We start from the raw sequence: 18,591 nt of genomic DNA on the forward strand, positions 1-18,591 counted from the left end.
CGTTGTAGTTGTTTCTGAAAAATGCGACTTTAAGTGAAATGATGTTAAGCGAATCCAATTTCCCCATAAGAATTTAAGTAAAAAGGAGGGGTTAGGTCCCAGGGAATTTTTTTGCCAGACAAGACATACACACACACACTATAAGTTTTAAACAAACCATTTAATACTGTGCACAGTAATGATGATTGTGAAGCTTGGCTGAGGTGGTGGAGTCAGAGGGTGGATATTTCCCAGGGAATGCCTTACTGCTAAATGATGAACTAGCAATTGGCTGAGCCCTCAAGGGTTAACTTGTTAATGTAGCCTCACACTATAAGGCAGCACGAATGGAGGGCAGGGAGACAGCATGACAGAGAGACACACCGTGTGTGTGTGTGTGTGTGTGTGTGAGTCTGAGAGAGAGAGAGATGCACATTTCCCCTTTAAGTACCTGACCCACTCTTAAGTACGCTGCCTTGTTAAGTTAATCAGCAAGCTGAGACCGCAGCAGCTGCTGCCAGGAACCTCCCTCCATCCTGAGCCCTGTGGTGTGTCCCCCTGCTCTGTGGAGATGGGATAAGTGGGGTGCAGGAGCAGGGGGGAGGGGGACACCCGGAGATTAGTCCCCCTTTCCACCCCCCCAGCAAGCAGGAGGCTCTGGAGAGCAGTTCCAAGGCAGAGGGCAGGAGCAGCACATGGCAGTGTGGGGAGGGACAACTGAACTGCTGGCAATTGATAGCCTGCTGGGTGGCTGCTGCACAGGGAACTTAGGGGAGCGGGAAGCTGATAGGGGGGCTGCCAGTCCACCCTGGTTCCAAGCCCCCACCAGATAGCTGCAACAGGTTGCTTTTCCTGAAAGCAGTGGACAAAGCAGGAGGCTGCCAAAGACATTGTAAGGGAGCATTGCACAACTTTAGAGGAGCATGTTCGCTAATTGATCAGTAAGGTAACAATGTTAACAGGGACGACTTTAAGTGAGGAGTTACTATATATGTGATAGCTATGGTGCAAATTCAACTGAAATGTTTTTCATGTTAATTACACACAGTTTCTTAAGGTTCAAATTCACAGAGCAATGAGCAAGGACTTAAACATGATAGACCAAAATTCTCATGGTGTCACCTTTTCTAGAGATGTGTGGGGAGGAAGGAGTCCTGGAAGTTTACAGTGTTGTTTATTGCAGCTAACTGCTTATACTACATTCTGTGCTCTTGTTTTTCAAACAACTAATTTTAGACAGGTTTTTTTAGGAAAGAGAAATCTCCTTTGTAAATAGAAATTATATTAGAGATTTAACCTAAAAAAACCCATAGTTTTGTGTGTCAGGCCCTTTTTTCAGAAGCGATATTAGAATTTGAAATTGGTGTTTTGTTGACAAATTACTAATTAAATGTGCATTAAATTTTAAATTAGAAATTGCTGAAAGATAGCATAATACAAACCTAAACAGAGCTGAACTTTGTTAGACTTTTAAGACTAATACTTGTAAATCAACCTGGTCATTAGTTCCCCCAGTATTTTTCCCCATAGAGCAAATTAAGCAAAAAAGGCTTACCTTAGTGTTTTCTACACTAGATTGTTTGTTCTAATCAAACACTGTTTCCCTATTAGGTGAAACCAATAGTGAATTAATAATGACTTGTTTACTGCCCTGTATTGTCATTATTGAAGTGTTGCCAATTTTGGTGGGGCGGGGGGTGGCCAAAACAAAAAAAGCTAGAGATAAATAGCAAATAAATTTCAGCAAAATTATGTTTAGTGATTCCTTGGATATTTTAATGTAAAATAGTCTGAATTTTTAAGCATGCCAAACCTCTGCTTGCTCTTCACCAATTGAGAATTAAGAAACAGGCTCTGTTTTAAACAGTCTGGGTCACAACATAAATGTAAGGCTCCTGCTTCATATGACATGATTCATAGATGGATTGAAAGGCATATGTAAAAGATTACAAAAGACAGTCTTCTGTCGTCTTTATGGAGAATCATTTGCTTTGGAAATAGGCGTTTTCCTAGCTTGAGGTACTGTGCAAATTTCCTCCGTAAGAAGAAACAAACAAAATGGAAACAGCATTTAAAATGGGACAAAGGAGCATGATGAAATATTGTGATATAAGAGCAGCAGTTTGTACCTGTAAATGTTGGTCTAACGCAATTAAAATCTGTTTGGTGATTCAACCTATTTTAGTTTTTTTTCTATTACTATTCTGAGTAATGGTTAATTTCAAGTATGCAAATGTATTGATAAATTGAAATGGGTTTAAAAGGTCGCTGCTTATCATTGTCCTCAAACACCCAGAATGCATTTCCCCATTGAATACCATCAACAAATAACGTGTCCCTGGTGTCACTAACAGAAATCTCTCTAACTCACATGTACACAATCTTGAGGAAAAACATTGTACATACTGTACCATTTACCTTTTCGTTTACCTGGGTGTCTAATGGTTGCTCAGTGACTTTCTCTCCTTTAGTCACATACAGACTATAGGCACTTTGGTTTGTTCGCATTATGAGAATTTGAAGATTAACCTGTAATTATGTACAATTTTGTTATGGATTATTTTGATGTATTGAAGATTTTTGCAGCTTTCCTATATTTTTTTATCATCTTTTGTTCCCCTACAGTTTTTAACATCATTGCCCTTATTTTTGTCTGTGTTGGGTTTTTGTCTTTCAGCTTAAAAAAAAAAAAAGCTAAATCAGGAGTTTACAATGCATAGCCTTTAGTGGAGTATGGTTGAGCCCACAGCTTCTTGGCACTTTCTTTGTGAACACTGGCATTCTATTCTGTATAGGTTTTTTTTTATATACCACACTCCTCCCTGAAGTATCTGAGCACATTGTAATAGTACATTAAGCAATGTGATTACATATTAGCCACATGTTGTGTTCTCATCCTAACCCCAGAGGGAGAAGCATGTGGAGTAGTGGAATGTCTTGTTGTGGTAGGTGTTTTTTGGTTAAATATATCTGTTGCAATGTGTTTATATTAGGGAAGGCAAGGTCAAAGAAATGTGCCTTGCACTTTGAGCAGAAAGTGATGAAGTTTGTGATAGTTCTTCGTTCCTGTGGGAGTTCATTTCACAGTCTCAGACTGCCTGAAAATGGTTGTGTCCTGAACAGATGATCTTTACTCTTACTGTTGAATTTCACTGTGCCAGAGGAGCTCTGTCTTGGAGCTTTAAAATGGCTTTTAGGTACTGAGCCCAGGTCATAGAATGCTTTGAGACCTTAAACTTGATTCAAAATTCTATGGGAAGCCACTGTAGAGAGTGATGGATAAATACTATGTGGTCATAGTAGCCTGTGTTGCTGGGGAGATGCAGCACAGAGTTTTGAACTAGTTGCTGTTTCCCAGTTGCTGAAGCATAACTCATGGCTGTAGTGGTGTGAGTGCTCCGTTTCAATTAAATGAATCCAACAGTACTCCCAGACTACAGACTGAATTGACCAGTTGTGGATGTGAACATGCATTTCAAGGAGACTACACCATGGCTGCAAGCTCCTCAAAATATTTTCCTCTATCCTACCAATATCACCTCTGTTTTGCTCAGACAGGTGTCCTTCATCCGTGAGCTGATTTCATCCAAACTCTGGGCCGTGTTGGTGGTAGTGGTGCAGTCGTTACATGGTGATGGATAGGTAGAGCTGTGGGCCATCTGCATATTGCTGGCATTTGAGTCCATGTTGTCTAACCAGCTCACCTAGTGGTTGCATGTAGTTGGAAAAATACTGGAGTGCGAAAATTGATCCTTCTGGAACCCTGCAAGTGAGGGGACTAATGGTGGAGGTTGCAATTTCCCATCGCTGCGCTTAAGGTTTATCCCTCCTAGAAGGACTCATGCTATTTTAGCTCATTGCCCTGGACTCCTGTCACCTCTCTTAGGTGAGACAGCGATGTGTCATGGTCATTAATATCAAATGCTGCACAGAGGTCTAAGAAGATGAGAATGGATATTTGTCCTCTATCCATTGACAGGAGGCGATCATCCACTGCCACTAAAGCAATTTCAGTTCTTCAGTTGATTCAGTTAATTAGTGGTATTCATTAGTATTAGTGTAGGTTTTCTTTATTTTCTTGGACCATCAGTTCCCTCTTATTTGCAGCGTAGCAGAATATGCATCGGTCTCTGGGTTTTAAGCCTTGTGCCAACTACAAGAGATCTACCCCAGCGAATGACCTCATTCCACCTGCCTGAAGTGTCTCAGGAGTGTCACATTCCAGATCACTGCCAGACTTGCAAGGAGTTGAAACCGTGGACAGAGAGGACAGAAAGATGAGACTGCATCACGCGCTCATGAGGGTCACCATGACCACCCCATGAATCTTCCCTGTTAGGGTGGGCACTGGATACTTTGTCATTAATGAAGACCACCCTTCTGAAAGTGAGCACCAATCTCCTTCTCCAGTGCTGAGAAAGAAGCACAAAAAAGTCAGATCATTATTCATTGAAGGAGCCAAAACCAAACTCTGCTCGAAAATCAGGGTCCACCAGTACCATCCCCCAATAAACAGTCAGGAGGACAAAGTAAAGCATCCTCTGGAACAAGACACTCCCTGGTACCAACCTGTTCTTATCAGAGGTTGTCAACTCTGGCAGCTGGGTCGTTGAGATGCCCAATGTGGCGCCAACTATTTTGGCACAACAACAGCACCAGAAATATCTCTGTGCTGGACTCTCCAATGGCCCATGAGACAAGCCAGCTGGGTTCCGGTGGATCCTCAAGCCCCAGCTACTTATTTACATCAGAGTCATGATCAGCCCTTGGTACCATGGGGCACTAGATCTTCAGAGAATCCAGTGCTTTCTTGACTGATCCAGTCCAGGGTTGAACCCATCATGCTGTCCCTGCTGCTTATGTCTCCAGAACAACACCCCTGGACCTTGGCACAACACCACCATGATCAGGCGATTCTGGGTCTGAGGTAGAGTATTATGCCTCTTGCTCATGGGGTAGACGATGACAATGTCCTTTGCCTTTATCATGGGAATTCCATTATCAGTACCCACCAGATTTCTAGAGACAGGGACCATTGGAGTAGTTGTGGCTGGGGTCCTGTGCCATACCCATGACCTTACTGAAAACTGTGGGACATGCCTCCCAATTCCTCAACCTTTCAGATCTCCTAGCACAGGGGTTCCCAAACTCTGTCATGTGTACCCCTGGGGGTATGCAAGACATCTCGGGGGGGGGGTACATGGGAAAAATTGTGTAAAGGTGGATTTTATTATTTTATTTATTGCATTTTCACAATAGGCTCAGATGAAGCTTTAAAACTCTGGGAATTTATTATATGAAATAGTGTAGTTAATTTACTTCAAGATATACCAATGAGAACACAGATATTCATATTGACATATGGTGCCCTCACCTCCAGTCTCCATACATCACGGGTTTAGTTGCTCAACAACTGTCCAGGCTAACTGAGCTCAAAATGTAGGGTTTTTTCTAGTTGTATATGTCACATTGTAACTATATCTGTATGTAACACTGAAATATGGACAGATGCCTAAATACAGATATACACACAAAGTATCAGTGATAAGAAGGGTAGAGGTACATGGGCAGCTGGTAAATATGGAAGGGGGTATGTAATAAGAATAGTTTGGGAACCATTGTCCTGGCAGATGTACTGAGCAAGACTTTCAAGGCCTGACTCAGGCTTCAGAACTTCCACCTACTGTACTACCGGAGGATCAGCCTCAACCTTCTTTGCATTCTTCCTCTTTATCACCTGATGAGACTGTGGTTCCCTGGGATTCCTCACCTGTTCCAGGATGACTACAGGGCTTATCAAGATCTTAAAGAAAGTAGCTGCCTCTATTGATATTCCCATTGAGATGGCCAGGAGGGTTCTCACAAGCTGATAGGCATTGTGGGTTTGGCAGGGCCTTCTAGAGTGGCTCTACATATCAGTGGTGCCATCTTAGAGCCTGTGAAATCATTATGGCAAATATCCTCTCTGCCTTCAAGAGCTAGGAGAACCAAGACACAGTACCCTGTCCCTTCTCAAGGCTGGATACAACTTCTCACTGTGGGCCAATATGCTTAAGTTCTCAGACAAGTTGGCAGAGGATGCCAAACAGGCGTTCTGGGCAGCTTTAGATGAAGGCAGTCTGATGGCTCGGATCTCTCTGCGAACATCCTTGAATGGGGCAGATTCAGCATCCAGAGTCATGGCATCTGCCGTGTCTGTGTGCAGATGTTTGATATCAGTCTGCTGGTTTCCTACAGTAGAGGTCCAGCAGACGATCCAGGATCCTCCATTTCAGTGGTTCTACACTCTCTTGTACAAGATGGATGAGATGCTCTACGGTCTCAAAGATTCAAAGACCATATTAAAATCATTAGGAATTTATGCTCCTTTCCCTTAAACAAAGCAATTCCTCCCTCAGTCTCTGCCGAGATGCCTGTCTTTCCCACCAAGGCAACCTGACCACTCTAGCAAATGAGGAAGAAGCCCCAGGAGAAGAGCATCTCCTCCTCAGTTTTCTTCTTTGGTGGGTTATTCAAGACAGACTGGAAATCCAAGTCTGTTTGCCTGCCTTGTCAAGGACATACCAGTTTTTCCATCCCCTATTTTTTCCAGTAGGTTATCCAACTTCCTCTGTCCTCTTCCATGAAGTACAGTCTCTTCTCCATTTGGGAGCTATAGCAGAGGCTACCTCTCTTCAGTGAGGGTAGGGTTTCTGTTCACACTGCTTCCTGGTTCCAAAGGCAAAAGGAGGCTTCAGGCCCATTCCGTGACCCACCCTCCTTCTCATTATTGTCTGTCTGTCTGGTGGGTCTGGGATGATTCTGTCCTTTATACCAATGTGCCGAGATTACCTTGGTACCACAAGACAGCAGAGAACGCAAATGTAATGCCCCGACGGGTACCGCTAAGGGAAAAATCTCCAACACTGGGGTTGTGCAGACCTGAAGTGGAATGGACATATGTAACATCTGAAAGAAAAGCAGTGACAGAACAGGTTAGTAACCATTTTTTCCCATGTTTTGACCTAGATCCTGATTGTGCAGTGTTTAGGGTGTTGCCCTCAGTTAGATGAGTGGGTAGTCTGCTTTTGGTTAGCTTCTGTATGAGTTTACTCAGGAATTACAGGTTTGACACTGGGTGATAATTGGCTATGCCTGAAATCTCCAGAGTGGGTTTCTTCAGTGTTGATCAGACTGTTGCATGTTTGAAGGAAGAAGGGACATTTCTTTCTCTGAATCAGGTGGTGGATATTTAAAACCACCTGGATAAATATCACAATTGTACACCACTGAATGTGATTTTTAAGGTTTTTTTCTTCATGGTTATGACATGAATTCTTATTGTCATTTAGTAATGTGACAGAGTTGTAATAGCATTTTTCCAAAGGTCAGTATAACAGATTCTGTGCATGAATGAATTTAGAATACTCCAAAGTTACAAGAGACTCCTTCCTTTGTCTTGAGGCATAATGACAAGTAAATGCTTAATCCATCAGCTACTTTTTTCCAACCGAAAGGTGAGGAACTCCATACTTCAGCTATGTTTTATGTCATACTTGTTCATCAAGGAAGCCTTTCCTTTTATTTCCCCCCCTTGATTTAAGAAAAAATATTGAAGTTGCTTAAAAAAGGCTCTTCCTGGTTCCTTGCAAGTGTTTTGGAGTTTTATGCTGGTGTGAGGTGTGATAGTTTCCTCATTCCATCCCAGCAAACTGAGAACAAGACAGTACTTACGGTACACCAGGCAAGCTTACCACAAATATTTATCCCCACATCTTTACTCCCATCTTGGTACAACCCTTCTGTACATTTTGGGTGAGCACAAGCTCTTAGTAATCTTTTGTAGGGGAGAAAATTATTGATCCATATTTTTTGTTCTCAGAATATATAGCTATACTCCACCACCCCCTTTCAAGTTGGGGAATATTTTTTCACGTTTAAACTTTTGTGAATCTTTATTCAGCTACAATATAATGATCACTCACTGCTATAAGTAGGTAGCTATGCAGCTCTTTCTGGTGAGTTAGTTTAAGTATGCTAGCTCTGAAATATTCCAAACTCAGTCACACAAGAACAGGAATGCCAGTGGTGGTGGTTCTTCTATTATAATTATCTTTGAAGAACATGAATTACAAAAAAGTACATTTTTCTTACTTTTATAAGAAAATGCTGTCTTCATAAAACAAAATTGTCAGATTCCCAATCTGTAGGCCGGACCTGGTCCACTTGATGTATTTATGTGGTCCATATGGCATATTTAGCGAGTATAGAAATCAAAGTTTTCATTTGTTTTTTAAAATGTACATTTTTAGCCTGTATGCTGTTGAGGATGAGTGAAACTATGAACAGTTTGAATGTAAATTGTTGCAGTTTGTGAGAGTCGCAAACTCCTTTTCCCATTAATCTGATTGAGGTATTAACTTCAGTGCCTAATTATATTTTAAATGCCAGCATTAACTATTTAATTGCTGTCCTTTTAGCAAATGGGATGGGAAGGACTGAGATTTCAAGTGCACATGTGAGAAGGTTTCTAAAGGAAGGGAAGTATCTGAGAGAGAAAAATACAAAGACCAGGAAATGGGGGGAGGGAGGGAAAGAGGGTAGAAATAATGGCAGTCCTAAATGTTAGGAGACTTTCCTATCTAGGGATGATGAATGCAACAATAAGGTACTGAACAAATAACTAAAAGGTTAGTTATAAAGTCTATATTCTACTCTAGTTCTTCGTGCAGACCTCCCATAGACACAAGTGAGAGTTGTACTGTGGATGGAGAATGTAGAATGTGGTCCCAAATTTATAGCCTGGCCAACAGAGCTTCATTAAAAGTGGAATTCTGCATTCAACATAGAAAGACACAGATATATTTATGTAAGAATTATCGTGCAAGTTATGGTGATAATGATTAAAGGTTTCATCTTTTTCTTCCCTGTTAGTTCAGACAGTGATTTGCATGTAAATTGTTCCATCAGATGCCAATAAGGAATTGATTGCCACATGTAATACAGATTCAGTGGCTTAGCCTTTCCTGTACTGAGAAAAAAAGGCACAAGCAGTAGTCTCCACTGTATGACTTTTCCTCCAGGAGAACAAGAACAAAATTCAAAAAAGTACACTATATTAAAAAATTCCTGTCTGCCTTTGCCATAGAGATGTATTTAGCTGGCTTGTTACGGACAGAGTATATTTGAAGCATGTAACATGTATTGATCACATTTGTATTATCCTATTAAAATTCAACAGTTTAAAATTCACTAGCAACCGCTGTTTGAAATAAAGCATTTTTCTCTACAGGAGTTACAAAGGTAGATTATGGAGACATATCGTCACGCCTTGGGCTAAGACATAAGCTGCAATGCAAGCCTTTCTCTTGGTACTTGGAGAATGTGTATCCCGATTCCCAAATTCCACGCCATTATTTCTCTTTGGGGGAGGTAAGGATTATTTTTAATTATGTACTTTTAATTTTCCTTTTTGTAAGGGATATCACAGCATAACATCCAGTTTTTGAAATCTCATTTGAATAGTAAAGCTGAAGTCAGTGTCTCCAGCACCAAAGTGCAATATCTCACAGCTCCATGTCTTTATCTGTAAAATGGTATATTTGACTTGAATGGTTTGGTGAAGTATTACCAAGCAGTTGACCCGCAATGTCAAAGGTTGGGATTTCTTGTCCATATTTACAGCAGTACTAAATTAGCATGGAAAGGCTTTTTAGAAAATATTTTAGACACTAGTGCATATTTTATGTATTCAGTTTCATTGATGTGCATGGTGCTTTACAAACAGTTAAAACTAACAAGGAGCTTAGTGCTTGTGTAAATGGCACACAAGTGTGCACCAGCTAAGATGTAAATTCTGGTGCACCCCTGTGTGTCATATTCTGTCTGTGTGGATCCTGATGGCACACACTAAAACTTTTAGTGAGTGCCATCAGGATCTACACAGACAGTGCATGACACATTGGTGCCCATTACATGCCAGCTGGTGTGCACTCATCTGCAGAGTAGACAAGCCCATAGTTGCATTAGACATAAAACATCAAGGGATTACAAATAACAAAGCATGAAGAAAGGAGTTCTTCAACTGCTTTTCTCATGTCCATTCCATGTTAGATGTGTGCGCACTGCGTGCACTGTTTCTGGAGATTTTAGCATCAGTGGTATTCGTTGGGCTGGCTCTAACGTACGCTGGAGACATGCACTTATGCATCAGCCTAAGGGGCACTGCCAGCCTCACGCCCTTTCAGTTCCTTCTTTCTGCCTGTGACGGTTGCTGGAACGACCATTCTTGCTATGTCAAGGCTTTCTTCCTAGTGGTTTTGGACTCTTCTTCGTTTGTGGTTATCAGTTTAGTGTATATAGTTCTTATAATTAGTGTTAGTGTATATAGTGGTGTAAATAGTTCCTATCGTCGAGGGACTTCTTTGCCCCAGGGGCTTCAGGCTTCAAGCCTTGTGCCTCTGGTGGCAAACCTATGCCAGCGAGTGACCCGCACTCCAGCTACTTGAAGTATCAGGTGGAAACTCACATGAGGGACAAGTGCTAGATCTCCCAAGACTTCCAACCCCACACTAAAAAGGGCAGACACGTTAGGCTGAAGGCTATCCTCATGGAAGCCTCCCTCAGATGAGTCTTAACGCCAAGTTGCTCCGTTGGTGTGAAGTTTCCCCTGGCACTATTCACCGTCTCTGGTGCCAAGGAAGAAATATAAGAAGCAGCACACCAAGAGGGTGCTCACCAGTGCAGAAGAGAGACAAGAAGAGAGAGAAGACAGCAGAGAGACCCACACCAGGTCACTCATCCTCTCACAGGCCAGTGATGGCACTGTCGATCCCGCCTAGAGTATTGAGTCTGGAGGGGGACCCTCTACCGACACCCGGAAGCCACCGTGGTGCCAGTGGTCTGACGGTTCCATTGACCCCGGAGGTTTTCCAAGCGTCAAAGGGCCTTTCTCTGCCCGTCCCACCAACTCCAAGGGGACACCTGACAGCTCTGGTGACCAGAAGGAGGGAACAAGAAGCAGTGGACTCCTTCCTGGCACCAGCCCTTGGCATCCTCGAGCGGAAAGCCTTCCATGATCCCAGTGTCCTGATGGCTGGTCCCTGGAACCCTGGTTCCACGTGGAGGCAGAAGTGGGTGCTGCTCTGTCTTGGTCTCTGAAAGAAGACTTCTCTTCAGAGTCCGAAGGGGAATCTTAAATAGCACCTATAGCCCAGCACCTGTACCCAGCTTATGCACCACCAGACTTCGGTATCCATCCCTGTGCCGGCACCTGGCCAATGCAGTGGCCATACTGGAATCTCTGGGGGTTTCCCTGGTGCGAGGTCCTCCTTCCTACTCAATTGTTCCAAGGAACACACTACCGCTCCTTCCCACTTGGCACCGACCCTCGACTTTGGCACCGATCCCAGTACCAACATCCAGGAGACGGCTCTGATGGACATAGAGGAGGAAGCAGAAAGAGCCCCTCCTCCGCTGCAAGCCACCTCCTCGTCTTCCCCAAACGAGGCTGTTGCAGATCCCAGTAACCTGTTTCAGCAGGATGACTTCAAGGCCCCTCAGGACTTTCTGAAGTGGGTCATTGCAAACCTGGGCCTAGAGATTGTGGAGTTAAAAAAAACATTGCACAGTCTGATAGATATCCTGGCTTTGGCAGCTCCCTGCAAGGGGCTTTGCCCATCAATGATGAGGTGATGAGACCGGTCAAGGCCCTGTGGCAAACTCCTTATCTTCCCTTCCTCCCACCCAGGTGGGAGGGCAGAGAAGTAGTACTGTGTGCCACTGATCAGGTTTGAATACCTCTACACGCACATACGTGCATCTCTGAGGGTCCCTGGTGCTGTCTGCAGCAAATTAACAGGACAGGCAGGGACAGTTGAGCACTACCCCAATCATAAAGACCCCAAGAGACTAGACCTTTTTCAGAAGAAAGATTTATTCGACTGGCAGCCATCAGCTACATATCTCCAACCAGCAAGCTTTGTAGGGGAGATAAGATTTTAATCTGTGGGACTCCTTGTCTAAATTTAAAGATTCTCTGCCCCAAGATTCAAGTCAGGAGTTCACAGCCCTCTTGGAGGAGGGTAAGAATGGGGCCAGTACTTCTCTCCAGGTGACTCTGGATGCTGCTGACTTTGCTGTCACCATAAGGCATTGTTCTGGGCTCCAGTCTTCCGGCCTTCCGCACGAGGGTCCAACAGTCTGTCCAGGAAGTCTCCTTCAAAGGCTCCTCTCTTTTCTCAGAGCAGACAGACACAAGACTACATGACCTGAAGGACTCAAAGGCTGCTACTCGTTCCTTAGACCTTTACACCTGGTCATCTTTCAGGAAGCACTTCAGGCCCCAGCAACCCCTCAGGTCTCAGGGCCTCCAAGAGAGGAGTTGTACAAAAGAAGAGGGAGAGGTTACAAACAGCACAAACCTCTCCTGTCCACCTTAGCTTCCCAGTCAGGGTTTCAGAGATGCTCCGGTAGGCCCAGGCAAGCTTTATGAAGGTGTGTCTGCGGATAAAGAAGCAAAGTCAACTCTTGTCACAGTTCAGAGAATAGAGTTTATTGGGACAGTGCTTGACTCAACTTAAGCCAGGGTCTTCCAGCTGGAGGCCTGATTCCAGACCATGTCGGACCTGATATCCAGTGTCATAGTCCACCCAGTTACAACAGCTCAGGTTTACCTCAAACTACTGGGGCACATGGTGGCATGTACTTATGTGGTTCAGCACACAAGGTTGTGCCTCAGGCCCCTCCAGATGTTGCTAGCATCAGTTTTCTCCCCAAGTAGACACCACCTAGATGCACTGCTCACATTTCTCCTCCCCTCCCCAACCCCTCCATCCTTGCCTCTTGGACTGGTGAAAAGATCCGCGAATGGTTCTGATGGGTGTGTCCTTTGTTACCCCTCAATCATCGTTAGCCTTAGTCTCGGGCACATCAGACATAGGGTGTGGAGTCTACCTCGGCCTCTGGTCCCGAGAACTCTCCCTGCACATAAACGTCAGGGAACTCAAGGCAGTACGCTTAGCATGCCAAGTGTTCCTTCCCCAGACCTCAGTTGAGGTGGTGCAAGTCCTGACAGACAATACTGCGGCCCTGTTTTACATGAACAAACAGGCTCAATCTTCGACCTTATGCCAGAAAGCCATCCATCTGTAGAACTTGCACGGAGCACTCCATTCATCCCGAGGCCTCACATCTTGTGGGAGCCCGGAATGTGCTGGCAGATCATCTCAGCAGATGCTTTTCCTCTCACTGAGTGGTCCCTTCACCCGGAGGTCACCAGATTAATCTTCCAAAGGTGGGGGCCTCTCCAGGTGGACCTGCAGAACAGGAAGTACTATCAGTTCTGTTATCTGTGGACACAGCCTGGGCTCCCTCTCTGATGCTTTTCTACTCCCGTGGGCAGACTGCCTACTTCACGCCGATCCCCCAAACCCCTTGGCTCATGTGGCCCTCCTAAAGATTAAACGAGACAAGTCATGAGTTATTCTGATAGCCCCAGCACATCCGCAACTGCGTTGGTTCAGCAAGCTGCTAGATCTCTGTGGTAACTCCACTCTTGCTCCCATTTTGCCCAGACCTAATTTCACAAGATCATGGCTGGTTGCTTCATCCAAACCTTGCCTCCTTGCATCTGCCTGCATGGATGCTGTATGGCTGAACCCTGAAGAACAAGACAACTCAGAACAGTTTCGGCAGATCTTGTTAGGCAGTAGGAAGCCTTCTACCAGGGCTACCTACTTGGCCAAATGGAAGCATTTATCTTGGGCTTCTGAATGTGCGCTCTCTGCATCTTGATCTTCCCTTCAGTCTATCTTGACTGACTGCTTCACTTAAAACAGCAGGGCCTGGCCCTCTCATCTGTTAAAGTGAACTTAGTAGCCATCTGAGCCTTCCATCCACAGTGAACAGCAGGTCAGTGTTTTCCCACGAGATACGTTTGCTTTCTCAAGGGGCTGGAGGGGTTATATTCTCAAGGTGGCAAGCCAACCCCCCGATGGGACTTAAACCTGGTTCTGTCACAGCTCATGGGTCCCCCCCTTTGATCTGTTAGCTTCATGCCCCCTGCCATTTCTATCTTGGAACGTCTCCTTCCAGTGGTGATCACCTGGGCCAAAAGGGTCTCTGAAATCAAGGCCCTTATGTCAGAACCGGCCTACGCGGTGTTTTTTCAAGGACAAGATCCAACTGTGCCCCAATTCAGCCTTCCTGCCGAAAGCGGTATCACAATTCCATAACAATCAGGACGTTTTCCTGCCAGTCGTCTTTCTGAAATCTCACAGGAACTCTGAGGAACGACAGCTTCACTCGTTGGATTCCTAGGCATTCCCCTGCCTCTTATATTGAGAGGACTAAATCTTTCCACAATCAACATAGCTCTTTGTGGCAATAGCGGAGAGGATAATAGGACTACATGTGTTAGCCCAGAGGATCTTGTCCTGGATTAACCTCCTGTGTCCGGGCTTACTACGAAGAGGTAAAGTTTCTGCCTCCAGCGATTTTAAACTGCTCATTCCACAAGATCCGAAGCCACATCAGCAGTGTTTCTCCCAATCAGATCCACGACCTGGTCATCGGTGCATACCGTTGCATCCCACTGTACCATCACTCAACAGACCCGAGATGCCAGTTTTGGAAGAGAAGTGTTGCAGTCAGCATGTTCATGAACTCTGAGCCCACCTCCTGGGGTACTGCTTGTGAGTAACCTAACATGGAATGGACATGAGCAAGCACTTGAAGAAAAAATAATGGTTGCTAACCTTTCATAGTGGTTGTTCTTTGAGATGTGTTGCTCATGTCCATTCCATGACCCACCTTCCTACCGCACTGTTGGAGTTAACCAGCAAGAAGGAACCGAAAGGGATGCTGCACATAAGCACACGGCTCCAGAGGGTGCTAGAGCTGGCCCAACAGATACCACTGAGGGAAAAATCTCTGACAATGGTGCATATGGCATGCACGCACCTAACATGGAATGGAGATGAGTAACACCTCTCAAAGATGGATAGTTATGAAAGGTTAGTAACCTTTTTTTTTTAATGCAGCGTGACAATGGTTACAACAGTGAAAGAATAGGAAATATTTGTTAGACCTGCGTAGAAATGCAGGAATGGTCATACCAGCTCAGATCAGTGGTTCATCTAACCCACTCTTCTGTCTGAGTGTGACCAGTTCCGGACACTTCCAAGGAAAGTGCAAGAAACCTTGGAGTGGACAATTAAGGAGTAACTTGCCATAGGTAAGGTGGAGTTTCCTCTGAACACCTATAAACAAGTAGTGCTTTAGCCTCTGGTGCATAATAATTTACATCCTTTCTTTGAAAAAGAAATATTTTCATCCTATGTAATGAGAATATTGTGATCATTTTATCTATACAAGTATCTAACCCCCTTTTTAAAAATTTACTAAGCTCTTGGCTTCTGTTGTATCTAGTGACCAAATCCCATGGCTAATTATGCATTACAAATATGTATTTCCTTTTCAATTTTAAAAGTTACATCTTTCAATTTCATTGAATATCTCCTTGTTTTTATACTATGAGACAAAAGGCATATAGGACATCCCAGTTCACCTTCTGTAGTGCCAACCATGGTTTTGTATACCTCTTATTTCCTCTCTAAACTAAACAGACAAACCTCTTTTATCTAGGGGGGTATCTTTTATGCCCCTAATTTTTGTAGGTTATCTCTGAATCCCTGTATTTCGCCTATGTCCCTTTTGAGGTAGGGTAACCAGAACTAAACATAGTATACAGAGAATGTACATTTGATTTTTTCTCCATCTTTTATACAGTCTCATATGTAGTTTGAATTTTTGACTGCTTGTGCACACTTGAGTAGAGTTTTTTTGTTGAATTAACCACGATGATCTAGGTCTAGGTGTCTTTCCAGCGTGCTTATAGTTACTTTAAAACGTAGAAATGTGTCTGAGTAGTTCAGATTATTCATTGCCGCATGCAGTATCTCATGGCTAAGTCTCTTGTGCGGCTCCATATAACATTTCTCAGAGATTAGGCACTGACTTCCCATGCTGGAGCAGTAGTACTGCATGGACAGTGAGATTCTTATTTCCCCCAGAACCACTGGGAAGTGAATGGGAGGCAGGAGCTGATCACCCCTCCCAGTCCCTAGAAGCAGGGCATCTCCCTCCCCCCAAACATATGCCACCCTCCACCCCCTCAAGGCTAGTGGAGGAAACTGCTGAAGGAGATGCTGTTTCAGGAGCAGTTGGGTGTGTATGGTGACATGCCTGGGGTGGATTGTTAGGAAAGCTGTGTGGGTGAGTGTGCCTGGTGTGCTTTCTTCTCACATTTTGTCCTGCACCACAGCCATCCTTGTTGGCTGCTGGAACAGAGGCAGGCTACCTGCCTCAGAGGAGTAACTGCAGGAGGATTTCTGTTGCATATGTGAGACTCTAGTGGGGGCTGAGTGTGTCACGAGAGATGCACAATATTTCACGTTCCTGTTGCATTTGTTGTCAGTTAATTTCAAACTTCTTTGTTTCTGATTTTATGTAAACTAAATATTTTACACCTACTAATGACTAATCTTAATTGAAGGCTCGCTATATACATTTAATATAAATATAAAATGAGGCTATTTTTGAGACTTGTGAGCACCAAAAAACAGAAAAATGGAGTGCAAAGAGGTTTTGTTTGTCGGTCTTCCCTGTGATCTCATATCACATTTGGCTGAACAGCTATACAGATTTTCCAGAAATAGGCACCTGGTATTATTTGGGACTAAGTGAGAAAGTCATCCTGAAAAGAACATTTTTATAAAGATAACTGCGAGAATAACTATATTTTTATTCCACAGTGCTGTAAAATCTGCTGGTATTACATTTTTCATTTTAGTCTTTTTGTGTTTCCATCCTCTATTGTATTAAATTTTAGTAGTTCATTGGGGGGAAGGGGAAACTCAACTGGGAGCATCTGTTGGTAAGATAGAATGACTTGTTTCTAAAATATTCATATTTTATGTTCAGCTGAAGGAAGCAAGTGGAGTATGACTTTTATAAATACAATTGGCTAAACTGGTTTAGATAAAATAACTAGCCCAAGTAATGTACAACTTTTTTTTTTTACATCATGGTGCTTTACATTTTCAAAGCAGTATGGAAAAACCTTCCTATAAATCTCAAATCAAACCTGAATCTTTTGTGGATAAAAGTGTATTTTTGTTTTTTATGTGCCTATGATTTGACTGGTTCCAAGTTAGCATTAGAAGCTCTGAAACCAGACTCGTATTATTTCATAGATATCTAGTTTGTCTGAAACCAGGAAATTCTAGAAAGCTCATGAGAGCCTGATCTTAATACGTTAGAATAATTTTTGGACCGTGGGACGCTTATGCTCAGCTGTAACTCCAAGTTTTTAGAAGATTTGTTCATTGCTATTTATGAATCCAATGCCAGTGGTATCCTCTGTGGGTTGATTGTCGTCCCCCCCCCCCAATAACTATTAATAAAAACCTGTCTTGATGTATGTTATGCTTTATTTCTTCTCCAGATAAGAAATGTGGAGACAAATCAATGCCTGGATAACATGGCAAGAAAGGAAAATGAAAAAGTTGGAATATTTAACTGTCATGGAATGGGTGGAAATCAGGTGACAAGATATTTTACAACTTTAAATTATTTCAGACATTGCTCATCTGTCTACACATAATTTCCAGCACTTTCAATAATTAACTGTACAGACAATGTGCTGTTTAAAAAACCCTAATGAGAGACGTGGGCCTGCAAGATGAGTTAAGAGTACCTAAAAAGGTTGCTTGGTTTGTTCGAGTGCTTGCTCATGTCGATTCCATTCTAGGTGTGTGTGTGCCTGTGTGCGCAGCCGCCTGAGATTTTTGCCTTAGTGATACCCGTAGGGCTGGCTGTGGCGCCCTCTGGAGTGCTGCGCTCATACTGTAGTATATTAGGCACCGCCAGCCCTACACCCTGCCTTCTCAGTTCCTTCTTACTTCCCATGGTAGTCAGTCGGAGCACCTTTCTTGCTTAACAAGAGCTAGCGGTTGTCTGCCATTCTGAACTTTGTGCCTTAATGCCGTTGTATATAGTTCACTTTGCTAGTCTTAAGTATTGCTTAAGTAGTTGTAAAGCGTTAGATAGTAGTTAGGGTCCTAGCAGGACTTTGCTCCAGGTGGGGCATGCCTCGGTCTCCCGGGTTCAAGCCCTGCTCAGACTGCAGCAAACCTATATCTGTGAGTGATCCCCACAGCAGCTGCCTTAAGTGCCTGAGGGAGTCACACGAGGAGTGGTGTCAGATCTGCAAAACTTTCAGCCCCACACTCAGAAGGACATCTGCCTCAGGGCTCTTCTGATGGAGTCCGCCCTCCGCCTGGCTTCCGAGCCATCCAGTCAGGTCATGCCACTGCCAGCACCCGACTCCTTCTGGCTCCGTTTGCCATTGCCGATGCAAAAGAAGAAGACCACGAACCGCTCTCCAGCACCAAGCAAGAAGGCCCAGGAGTCATCTGTCAAGCGACCCGGGCCTGCCCATCAGACTTCACCAAAACCACACAATCATGCCTTCCCGACTGGGGTGCCCAGCCCCCTTAAAGGTCCACCACCGACTCTTGGGAGCGGTATGGGACCCACACTCCTGCCTGCACCTTCGTCATTCCAGGCTTC

At 44.0% G+C, this 18,591-nt stretch overlaps 1 protein-coding gene across 4 annotated transcripts in view; it reads left to right on the forward strand.

The window, feature by feature from the left end:
• The window catches only part of GALNT1 (polypeptide N-acetylgalactosaminyltransferase 1), a 191,467-nt gene that overhangs the window by 146,446 nt on the left and 26,430 nt on the right, over positions 1-18,591 (forward strand). For all 4 annotated transcript variants that reach the window (XM_048839304.2, XM_048839308.2, XM_048839305.2 and 1 more), the window contains 2 exons: positions 9,251-9,390; positions 17,465-17,563. In XM_048839304.2, coding sequence (XP_048695261.1) covers positions 9,251-9,390; positions 17,465-17,563 — 239 coding nt within the window. The remainder of the gene's footprint in view (positions 1-9,250; positions 9,391-17,464; positions 17,564-18,591) is intronic.

The sequence above is a fragment of the Caretta caretta genome, chromosome 2 (assembly GCF_965140235.1).
Source record: "Caretta caretta isolate rCarCar2 chromosome 2, rCarCar1.hap1, whole genome shotgun sequence".
Taxonomy (NCBI): domain Eukaryota; kingdom Metazoa; phylum Chordata; order Testudines; family Cheloniidae; genus Caretta; species Caretta caretta.